General features: G+C 37.3%; 1 protein-coding gene across 1 annotated transcript in view; it reads right to left on the reverse strand.

Annotated features, from left to right (window-relative positions):
• Nucleotides 1-1,054: 1,054 nt before the first annotated feature.
• LOC104537762 (integrin alpha-4-like) overlaps nt 1,055-12,304 on the reverse strand; it is a gene marked incomplete at its 3' end in the record, with an annotated part of 13,361 nt that continues 2,111 nt past the window's right edge. The window contains exons 2-10 of the mRNA XM_010180741.1: nt 12,017-12,146; nt 10,615-10,682; nt 9,817-9,946; nt 6,491-6,576; nt 6,095-6,154; nt 5,865-6,002; nt 4,690-4,801; nt 1,527-1,621; nt 1,055-1,145 (exon numbers count right to left, since the gene is read on the reverse strand). Of these exons, the coding sequence (XP_010179043.1) occupies nt 1,055-1,145; nt 1,527-1,621; nt 4,690-4,801; nt 5,865-6,002; nt 6,095-6,154; nt 6,491-6,576; nt 9,817-9,946; nt 10,615-10,682; nt 12,017-12,146 (910 nt within the window). The remainder of the gene's footprint in view (nt 1,146-1,526; nt 1,622-4,689; nt 4,802-5,864; nt 6,003-6,094; nt 6,155-6,490; nt 6,577-9,816; nt 9,947-10,614; nt 10,683-12,016; nt 12,147-12,304) is intronic.

Here is a 12,304-nt window from a genome sequence, read left to right on the forward strand (position 1 = left end):
GATGCTCCGATCTTGAGCTTCATAGAAGGAGGTCCTTGCCTTCTTTTTATACCTTATGTATACCTATACATATCTGAGTTTTTTATGTATAACTACATATGTTATATGTATGAAATTATACATACAGATAGAAAAAAATTAATTTCTTCCAACTGAACTGAAAACTGTTCATGCAATAAGGATGGAAATATACACAGTATACATGCCTCTCAAATGAGGCAGCAAAAGTGAATCTGTCAGAGGAGTCTAAAGGATATAAAGGTTTGAGGATATGACTGCCAAGTCAGTAAACAACAGGTGACCTGACAGCAGACTACTTGTGCACTACTCTTAGCCCAGCATCACAAATTAACCTGGATGACTTTTCTATTGATGTAACCAAAACATACAACATGCAGTTCATGAGAACTTTATGCTCTTACACCCACAGGGGCAGGACAGGCAACATCTGACCTGACCTAATGTCAAAATATTTTGACAATATGTATAAAACAGTGAGGATATACTTAGAACCAGCTAGGTTGTTTTACAGCAAATTAGCACTTCTGTGTCATGCCCACAACTCCACAACAGTCTTAATCCAATGCTGTAAGCCCTGACTCAGGTTAATGTACTGTTTACATAGACTGAGAGTCATAGAGCTCACTGATTCCTGACAAAATCTCAGACTATGTGAAGACCAGTACGATTTTTAGGTTAGAACACTAGTCTGGACAACAAACATGTTCCCAGTGCCCAAACTAGCTCACTGTGACATTAGCAGATCAGATGGCTGCCGTAAAATAAAAAGTACATTTTTCTTCCTCTTCTGCATTATGATCTTACTATTACATTGTTCTCAGTCCTTAAATAATAGTTAGATGACCGTGAAAACTGACTGCTTGGCCTCAGCTTTACCTCTTTCTTTTTTTCTTACCAAAATGCAAGATGTGACATATCATCATAATAACAGATTTTGCTCCTGTTAAAAGTAGTAAGTAGCATTGTAGGGCTGTTCTCTATGAATCCTTACCCTTTAAAAAAACCAAAAAATAAACAAAATTGCATAATTCACCTTGATAACCATTGTTATCTGTGTCAATGCCACTTGCTATGGATTGTCCAAACATGCTTAAAGAATTACTGACTTTATGTCCTTGTATTCTCTGAGGAGGAAAAAAAAAGAAAAAACAGAAGATAAAATTATTCTCAGAAAGCTAATCTTTGAGTTACAATATCCAATGAAAAATGTTAGCACAATTATCATGCTGCCAAAGGCAGTTACATGCTTACCTCTGAAAGTATACCTCTGAAAGCAATATTCCTCAATTACTGCAAATGTTATATCCCATAAACCCTGTCTGAGGCCTCCAAAACAATTTATTTTTCTATTATAGGTTATATTATGACTGGAAATCATAGATCGCATAAAAAAATTCTGAAGCCTTTTACAGTACCTCAGCCTGAGCATTAAATGAAGGGAAAACCCTCTCAAATTTAAGCTTAAGGTTTTTCTGTAGTGATTATTTTTCATTGAAAATGCTTACCTGTGAAAATGATGGCGTTATTCCATCTTCCCTGCCATTATATATATAAATAACTCCTTTTAGATTATCTTCTTGTGGAGCCCCAATTGCTACATCTGTGGAAAAACAATTTAACAATAATCGGTTGACTACAATACATGAACAAGGAAGAGTTAAAGAAATCCAAATCATGATGCATGCAATGCCGGACCAAATTTATTTGACTGAATTCAAAAGAAATGCTGAAGATAGATACAAAGCAAATGGAAACAATACAGACTATCTCAGTAATCTTACTTTTCCTTAAAAACTTCTTTTTCTGGAAAACAAGGGCCAAATACAGCCATTCTGTTCAAAGCCTGTTCCAACCAATACTGAATATGACCCTTAATAGGTTATCATGGAGAATAGCCAAAATGACCATGATCTTTAAGAAGAAATAAAAAAGCACCTTGTATTCATGGAACCATAATGATTTGCCTACACTCTGCTATTCCCACACAGATTAAATCACTGAACACAAGAAGTACTGTTATTATGCAGCCTGAAATGAAGCATTTATTTTTCTAAGAAATGTCCTTAACAGCTGATAACAGGCTTGAACAGGTGTTTAACAAGGAAATGAAGGTAGCTGTACAAAGGGATATGTTTTATGCCTAAATGATTTAATCCCAGAGGGGTTTGGTAAGACGTAAACAAATCAACCAACCAACCAACCCACCCATGCACCTTCAATAGTTCTTCCCCAAAAGCCCCATGGTTTCAATATCCAGAGGTTATTAACCAAAAAGTGGAGGGAGTAGGGGAGAGAGATTAATTGCATAATCTTGAAAGTCTCCAATACAAATTAATAATTGTGAACTTTCATTCACAAATAAGCAAAACTGAACTATCTGCAAATCAGAAATACTGTATGCTGCACGGAACCAAAATCACAAGAAAAGCAAAGCTCTGACGATTTAGTTTTACTGAACAGTTCTTCTGATTGAATCCATACTTTTGTGAATAAAACACAAAATATGTTACGTCTCTCTACTGGTGAGATGAAAATAGGACAGCCAAGTTGTGCTAATTAAAATTACACATATGTTCTTGAGGAGCTCAGATTCTACGCCAGTACGCATGCCATTACCTTCACAGGGCTGACACTGATGGTATAGATCATTGAAGGAGTCATATCTGCTGTGATTTTTTTATCACTTACTACAGACAAATGGTTTCTAACACCCAATTTCTCTTTATATTTTGCTTCCAGCTGTTTTTCTTACAAAATTTCTTTTCCTACTGCCACTCTCAATATTGCCTCCACTTTATCTTTTCAGCGTTTTCGCTCCCTTCAAAAGCTAACACACCTGTTTGCTCCACCTCCCCCTGCAGTTTCAGGGTGCCTGTTTCACATTATATTCTGTGTCGTACATCTACTTTGCTATGCTGCTATTAATTTGATATTACTTCTCTGTTCTCCAGCCCTACATTTGGATATGGCTTTCCTGTGCAGTTGGGAAATGTTTTGGGACAAAACCTGAAACTTGTGTATAAAATTGTGAATGTAATGCAAAACAGGAGAAACTAAATTTAACATGAGTTCAAAGAACAGGTATGAAGGGAGGGGAGGGGGGCGGGGAGGGGAGCAGGGAAAGACTACTTTAAGGAACAGGAGACCAGATAAGAAGAGAACGACTGTTCCAAGCTTTGCAGGTTATGGAACAGGATCAAGAACACAAGACAAAGGGAAGAGTGAAAGAAGAACCCTGGATGGTAACTGCAAATAACAAAGGTAAATCAGAAGTGTGAAGAAGTTGACTTGGTAAAGGTACAGCCCAGAAAAAAGCTGCCGGTTTTTGCTCAAAGGATATCAGCTCCCTGCATACAGTGCAAGTTTTGATGACGGAAAAACTGAAACGGTTTATGAATTTTTGAACAGTAGAAAATGCCTGTCGTTTTTTCATTCTGTCCCTGCACAGCCTATTGTGCCTGCCCTTCTGCTGGAGGGGAGCACATGCCAGCTTTTCATGCAGGAATACTGGCCATTCCTATTTGCTTGAAACCATGACAAGATGCATGAATCCACTGGGCCAGGTTCCCTCTGCTTGTCTTCTGTCTAGCTGGAGGCCTCCCAGTCAGCTGTGTTTCTGCATGCTGCCTAAACGGCCAGTGAATGAAATTAGAAGGAAAGAAGCTGAGAGGAGCAGACCACAGGGCTTTCTCTAGCAACCATATCTTAGGCAGCCTGACTGGAAGCAGAAGGGAAGTAGAAGGCCATGAGAGTAATTCTAGATATTTAACACATTTTACAAACTTTCATCTGTTTTCATTAACTAAAATACTTTTTATCTGTAACTGTCACACGGTATTGCCTTTTCGATGTCTATTACTTTTACTAGAAGTTAGATACAAGTCTGGAGACTGAATCTCTCTGCCCTCCAAGCAGGTTCCACCTGAGGAGCATCAATGGAAGTTTCAGCCCACAAATCATCATATTTAGAGAGGGTGTTTCAGCCTGGGTGGTGGGGGAGGAAGGGAGGATATTCTCAGTTTCTGTTTGGGCATTTAACTTCATGTGTCTGAAATAGATCCTCCTGTATGGCAACAGGAAGAAAAAGCTTCCTCAGAGCCCCATTAACATTTTGAATTCATTATCGGGGCATGGCCATTAAAGTCCTTCCTTGTGTTCTCTGTCCTAGCCCCACTGGGAGCCCATGCCAGACAATTCACGAGTCATCTGAGGGCTTGAGTGGGAAGTAGTCCCACAACAGTCTCCCAGCTTGCAGGTTGCTTTCAATATCCCCATCTGTTTACTACTTCCTATTGGTGACACAGAAGCAGATCTTGACTCAATGTGTAATTTTTATTTTTGATGTTACAAATTTGCCAAATTGTTCCCCAACTGTTGTCTCAGATGTCTAAAACAGGATTAAGGACACCACTTGAGGTCCAGCACCCAGAGTTACAGACTACGTTATCACGTTACGCTCATGCTCTTTATTAAAGCAACAGAACCTAACCTCCTGGAATTACACGTCAATGACCTATATCAACAGCTACATTTCAAATCAGTGGTCTAGAAATGAAAGGTCAAGTCACCAACTGAAAGTCTTCTCAAACTTCCATAATCCCCCTTTTTATCATGACAGTCCACCGCTCAGAGAGAATGAAACCCAAGGGATTTTCTTGATATACTTACCTTCAAAACCATCATTGTCAATGTCTCCTAGATTGGCTATGGAATCTCCAAACCTGGCTGCGTATGAGTCACTCCCACTGAGCTCTATGTTCAGTTCTACCATCTTTGCCTCCTGAAGGAAAATAGAGTCAATGGCACATTAACACAGCATCTTGAGGAGACCTGGAACATTACTCAAAATGTTAAAACTGCCTCGGATGCCAATATATAATCCTACTGAACTCCTTGGTGCAGAAGCAAGCATTATCAAAGATATTTAACAGTATTTAATAGTATAAGAATTTATTTAACAGTATAAGAATAATAAAGACTAAGAAAGTTATTTAAGAAAGATAACAGCAATGTGTTCCTATAGCGAAAACCTGTAAACAGAAGCAGGCTTTTATCAGAATACAAGAGCTTACTGCTCTGCGAGGACTGTGTTTACTAAAAAGTTATGTCGATACACCACGAGAAGGTAGTAAACAATAGCTGCTTCAGAGCGATTCTGTGTGCCTTAGTTGTGGGTATCCTGAAGTGACTCAGTTCTCTGAGGAAAACGTGTTAAGAAAATATTTATTCTCTTATGCTTGCAATTACCATGTATCATTGTGGAGAGGAAGGAAGGAAAATAAGGTATCAAGATAAAATTTAGAAAGACAGGCAAATTCAAAAGCACACAAAAAGCAGTGATTATACTTTCATTTCTATCTTTAGAAAGAATAAAAGGAAGCTAATTCTAATGCACAATCTGTCCAGTTACTTTATTTGCTAAACTGAGGACTTACCAGTCTCTTTCCTGACTTGCACCACTAACTGCACAAATTTTTCATTTCTTGTTTGTTTCTGATGCATTAAATAAGTTGCTCTTCACATACCAGTCCAGTGGTAAGCATGGTACTGGAGCAGAGCCTGTAAAGAGGCTGTAGGGGCAGCCTGTCACCATCTGAAGTTACGATGAAACAAAACCAGTCTGTCCTCAGTTTCTAACACTCATGTAAGTACCAATATGTTACAGTTGATACAGCTCATGTATGCAAGTGTGCTACAGTCCTGCTGGGATTGCCATCACAGTTCTAGAGCTGTTTTTCCTATATCCTCAAATACTGTATGACAAGAAAGAGGAAATCTCTTCCTCTTAACTTGTTATAATAGAATGACTGCATTACCATGTGTTTTTAAGAGAAAATACTTACAGAACCTGAATTGACATAGACATAAACTCTTCCTTCTTCTCTGATGGTACTTAGCATCGGAGCACCAACTAGCAAGTCTGAGAGGCCATCTGAATTCAGGTCCACAGCACAAACTGCAGCTCCAAAGTAAGAACCAAGCTGTGTGCAAACAAGAAATCATATTATATTTGAATTTTGACCAAGACAAGCTAGAAGTTCTAAGGTGTAGAAAAGTAGCATGAAAGATTTACCTTTTTACCACTTAGTTCAAATAGAATATTTAGTTGCTTCTCAATGCTAAAAATGTATGCCTAAAATGAAAAGAAAATATAAGTGGAGTTCAGCAAACAGTAATCTGAAATACTTTCCTGTGCTTTCTCTACAGCATGTGCTAGAGAATCAGCAAAGCAACACACAGTATCACAAGGTACAGCTGTTTATTATTTCCTATCCGTACCTTTCTTTAACACCATAGTTCACAGCAATGTTATCTAGAGTTTCTTTCCTCATTCCTTCTTTGACTTTTCTCCCTGTTAGAAATCATACATATCTGATACTCATCTTTAATATGTTAATCTAAATTGGAAAATCATGGGTGGGTATGTGGAAGTATATTTTTCAAAACAACAGTACAGACAATCTCTTACTTTACCAGTCTGCTCCTGCTGGGGAGCACCTCCAATTACTTCTGTACTGGTTGATGTCAGAAAATGTCCAGCTCCAACAGAGTATCCTGTAAATTAGAAATGCACTATTTAATACTGAAAATGCTATACTAAAAAAAAATAGAGATGTGTAAATGCTGTCAACACCACAAATTATGGTGAGTCTGACAATTCAGACCTCATGCAAGTTAGTAATGAAAACAGAAAAGAGAGTTTTTGAAATATAAGCAAAAGGTCAATACAAACATTAAGTTCTGGCAAGCAAAAACAAGTGTCAGAAACACTAATTTTAATACATTTAATAAAATTAATTTTAATTATTTTTAAATAAAACTAATTTCAATAAAAATAACAGGATCTCAATTGTCTGCCATACTTTAGAAACCAATAAAATAAATTAGAAACACCTTCTGTTAATGCGTATTTTGCAATTGTTTAGTGAGCCCATATTGTAATACAACAAAAATGATCAAATATTTATACACTGCAATGTGGAAACGCTTGATTCAATTGTTACTCTTTGACTATTGTTGTAACTGGACTGCAGAAAAATTAAATTTCGTACTACTTATATATGTGTGCACATATACATTCACACATACAGACCATTGTGGATGTACACATATGAAAATGTTAGGAACAAATTGGAGCAAAAGCTTGATTTTGTAATAAGAAAACCCTTCATCAGCTTTTGTAAATGAATCTACATAACAAAGTATTTCTGTATGTGGAGACAGCTCTTAACAAACAGGACCATATTTTGGTGCAGACGTCCAGCCACAGAACTGCAAACTGAAGGCTATCACCTTTATCTGAAGCTACAGAAGTCATCCTTACTCTTTCCAAAATACATTAGTTGAAACAGGGAAGACAGTTAACATATTCTGCTATTCCTGCATTTACTGAATGACTGTTGATTTTCACAGCATGCAGAGAAAATGGAAAAAACATCTTGGACCAGATGAGAATGAGCCTTAAATCTTTCATCTGTGAAGACAACTGTCTAGAATGCAAGTTTCCATTAACCCAGCTTTTACTTTTCATACTGTAAGCTAAAAGAGGTGAATTTATAATTTAAGAACAATTTATCATTTAAAGGTCAACACCTAGTTTTTACTTATTCAACAAAAAAATAAGCTTAAGTGAATGAACTTTAATTTACCTCCTCTGACCTTTATTTTCTAGTTATTTTGGCTTTGCTGAAGTGTAAACATTCATAATTCTAATGAACATCTTTAAAAAAACCCACAAAAACTCAACAACAACAACAAGCAGCCAAACACACCAGAAGAAAGTATAGTAATCTGACAGTCCTCATTTTCAGTGTGGTATTAAAATGTCTGGGGAGATGGGGAATCACCTAATTTAAATTTAAAGGCACAGTCAAATGAAATTTTATTTCCAACCCCAGAACTGTCTCCTCTTTACCATTATGTACAGCTTTCCAGTTTTCCAAAATGTCGTTTGCAATTCTCAGATTCCTAAAAGAAACTGCCTATTACTTCCAGATTTCTTTAAGGTACTTTGTTAATGCCTAAGGTCTATGTTAATGCCTAGTCTTTTGCCAGGCCCAGCTGATTTGAAAGACTGACTTACTTATCTAATTCCTTTTAAAGAAGTCAGTTATTAATGTCTAAGATAATCTGAATTAGTCAAGAAAATTCTACCAGAAGTTATGTATTGCCACCTTCTCTTTCTAACTTCCTTCTTCCTCTTAATTGTCTGGTACTTAAACAGGTTTGCTTCTTCCAGCTTATGAAAAATGCTACTGTAATTTTGCACACTCTTCCTGCACACTCTAATTTACTAATTATTACTCTGTGACAGTTAAATGAAAAATGTAAATAAAAAAGCCACCTCCTCAGTCCTTGCTGGAAGAACAGTGTAAACAGACAACAGATAGTGCAAAATTTAAGTTTTATCACAGCTGCAACTGTATAGACAGACCACTGAGCCAACAGTCCCCTTCTTTACTATGGTGTAGAAAGGGCAAGTTAAGAGGACACATGGCTCTGCCAAGCCAGCATCTGGCTGTTATGGTTGCACCAGGTCACTGGAGAAGTATTTGTGAAGCAAACTCCAGCTGATCTCAGGTCCTAGATGGCCAAGGGAACCAGAATAGACCACACCTGTGGGAATGCTTTCCCTGCATCTTCCCCAGCACAGTCTTTATGCGAGCTTTTACCCATTTGCCTGTATTTGGCTTCGGCTATCAATGACTTGACTCATTCATTACAGAAATTCTCACTCTTATACTTGTAGGAGCAGAAATCTGTAATGAGCTTTTTCCCAGACAGGTGTAATATTTTTTCTGCCAATTATTACTGGAAAGCTAGAGCAAGCATTCTCAGAAGTTTTTCATTTGTCCTACGAAAGACTGACTGACTTGACTTCTCCTCAGAGCCCAACTGCAGCCTTTGCAAGGCTCAACACTGAATTCTGGAGTGTTAGCCACTTTGTCTTTCATAACAGCTATATCATAGTGTATGCCGACTTCTTATTGTCAAAAGAGTGAAATCAGAAACAGGAAATGTTTATCCACATGAACTGGATCTATGAATGCTAAAATGCAAAAAAACAAAAGGCAAAAAAATTCTTGCTCAGGAATTCAGGAAGGACAGATGAGCTTTTCTTAGCGTGTAGTGAGAAAACTGAAGCTGCTGATGGTTGTTGGCATAAAAACCTATAAATTTTAGCACTAAATTCAGCTTGGATGTAGGTATATAATAGCAGCTTCATGGCTTTCTTTGCAGACATTCTTAGATAATGTTTAAATTTCCATGTATCCAGACCAAAATATGTTTGGAATAAAAAAAAAAAAAAAATAAAATAATCATCAGGATTGGAAGCAAGTCTCTCTCTTAAGATCACAGCATAGTACCCCTTACTGACGGTACAATTAAGACTTGTTTCCTAGCAGCTTTCACTGTAACAAACTTTTCCTATTTCTGTTATACGTGAAGTCATTATGTCTTTTGCTATGAAAGCCCTTGGCAGCATTTCAGACTTCAGTGAAGTGCGAACCATTGCTAATCAGAAGCATATCTCTACCTTCTAAATCAAGACTTGATAGAAACTTAGTGGAGAGATGATAAAAACAGAAATCTAATGTTTTGAGATGCTTCCATGTAAAAAGAACAGCGAAGCAGCCTTATAATTAAATAATACTTAACAAAATCAGAACACATCTTTAGAACCATCACTTCTGGCATTAATAAAGAAAGCACTGATAAACACCATGCACTCACTTCAAGATCAGCTAATGCTTTGATTTACATTTTTGTAAAGTATTAAATAATTTTAAGTACCTAGATAACTGCCAAATTTCACTTGGTTATTTGAATCTGTATAAGCGTGGATTGTATTTGCAGTTGTATTGTATACAAATATAGAACCAGTCCAATAAAATGATCCAGGGGCTCCCATTATAATTAAGTCCTAAAAGAAAAACAAAATAAAGCCATGTTATTAATATTTAAATATTCATGAAGATAAGTGAAACAAGTCAAGTGCTTTTCCTTAGATCTCTAGCAAACTCAATGACATGCTACTGGAGATGCGTCTGGCTCAGCACCGAGGGATTACCACTAGATAACAGACTACATTTTTCAGACTTTCCAAAAATAAGGTTATTAAAAACTCTGAGTTGTGAACAATTTCAAAATACAGAAACAAACAGGATATTATTTTCTCAAAAGTTTTTCAGAAATCACAATCTTAGGGTGAAATGGAAATTAAATAATACAGAATATTACTTTGTAAAGCAAGAAGCTAAGCATTATTAATGTTACATGAAACAGATTAAAGAGACTAACAAAACTTCATACTCTGTTATATTAATGCTCTCTTTCCAGATGAAAAGTAATCTAGGATTTAGTAAGGCATAAATGTATTCTTGGGAATAAAAAGTAAAAGTATTAGTTGGAAATTATCATGCAAGTCTTATCAAGATTCAGTTAAAAAGAAATGAGAGAAGTCTGATTTTTCCCTCCCACAAAAACAAAGAGACAGTGATACTGTTTGCATATACATATTCACTTCTACATATGTATAAATATATGTAAGTATCTATACACAGAGAAAAGTTTGGTATCTTTAGTACACACCTCAACATAAAAACTAGACATTCCAGCCTGGCATGACCCATGGTTTTCTCCAAACTTTCGCGCATGATCTGGGAATAGGCAAGAAATATTTAAAAGGATGAGATGCACACAGTTTCAGAATTTGTTACCAGGTCTTCAACAGAAGTTAAAAACAACAAAACAACAAAACCAAAGTAAAACAATGTTAGTTTTCAGTTTCGTAATAAAACTAAACCCACTGGTTTCTACTGTATAGCCTCTAGCTTCAATATAGTACCGTAACAAACTCAAAGTATTATGTATTCACTTGATCACAGTTGCCTTTGAAATCTTGTGATTTTAAAAGGTTATATTTTTCTTTTTAAATTGTTCCATAGATTAAATAGCACAAATAGTTTGAGCAGCACAGATGGATAAGCTTAACTCTTCTCTTCCACTCTGTATGATTCAGGCATAATCTGATTGACAGGCTTACATATCTTGATAGGAGTTGCCCTGATGCTCCACTAGTGCTCTGAAGGGCTGTGTTATGGCTATCTTAGACACATTGGTAACTATCATCCTCAGCAGTAGTCTTTACATTCAACTTTCCCAGCTCTGTCTTCCTGCTTTTCTTCTCTAACTGACTCCCATCAGGGTTCTCTTCATCTCATCCATCCTTAAAAAGTCACTGAAGATAAAAGCATGATTTCACCAACGCTCCTAACAGTCTCCAAAGGAGCAGAAGGACATTTGATGGTGTTACTCTATCAGTCAGCACAGAAAGGCCACATTGCCAGCTCTTCCTTGCATTGTAAAGGGGCAGGGTCATGAGATCGCTCTCCTGGAAGGGAGGGAGGTATGAAGGGGAAGGCAGGGATGGCCTTGTTTGACAGTTTCAGGTCTTGACTCTTATCCTGCTCCTGCAGTCCTCTGAAGAAGGACCACTGGACGTCTCTCACCACAGCAGTGGCCTTGGCAGGAGGCAAGTAAGGAACAGGGAGACACTGTGCTGAGGAACCACAGCAGCTTTGCATCAAAGGCTAAGGAGCAGATGGCAACAATCACTTGCAGGTATTACTGCTGCTCTGCTGTGAGGTGCTCTCCTGAGCAGAGCAAGCAAATGACAGAATAAAGGAAGGAAGCATGTCCTCTACTGGCCTATTTTTCAGAAGTGCACATCCTTTGGTGATTCAATCCAAGGAGCAAGTATTCTTATGCCCTATTTAATAGACTTTTTGCCTGTTGGAAGCAGCTTTTTTGTGATGTGATAAACACATTTCTAATAAATTTACATCATAAATTGGGCTCATATCATCAGCACTCAATTCAAGCCTTTGACTGCAGAAGGCCTGCTCAAAGCAACACAGGCTCTTCACAAACTCCGCACCATGCAATTATGTATCTTACCCTTCTCTACAAAGCACCCAAGTGTTCTGCTTACCTATATAGCATGGGCATATTCTTCTGCTCAGTTCAGTTCGAAAATCAGAAGTGATGGCAAAACAAATACCATGTGGGAGTTTGTGTTCATTTTTTATGTAAAAGATATTTTTCCATCTATGTCCACAAGCCTACGGATAAAAAACAAACACGTTTGACACAGAAGCACAGGAAAGGTGAGAGTAGTCTGACAGACACACAGCTCCAGTGGTTAATACATACAACAATAGATCCATTTTCTTTTGGTTGCCTTGATAAGCTGACACCCAGCCACTGATTATCACGCTCT

Source organism: Mesitornis unicolor, unplaced genomic scaffold (genome assembly GCF_000695765.1).
Source record: "Mesitornis unicolor isolate BGI_N332 unplaced genomic scaffold, ASM69576v1 scaffold45693, whole genome shotgun sequence".
NCBI lineage: Eukaryota > Metazoa > Chordata > Aves > Mesitornithiformes > Mesitornithidae > Mesitornis > Mesitornis unicolor.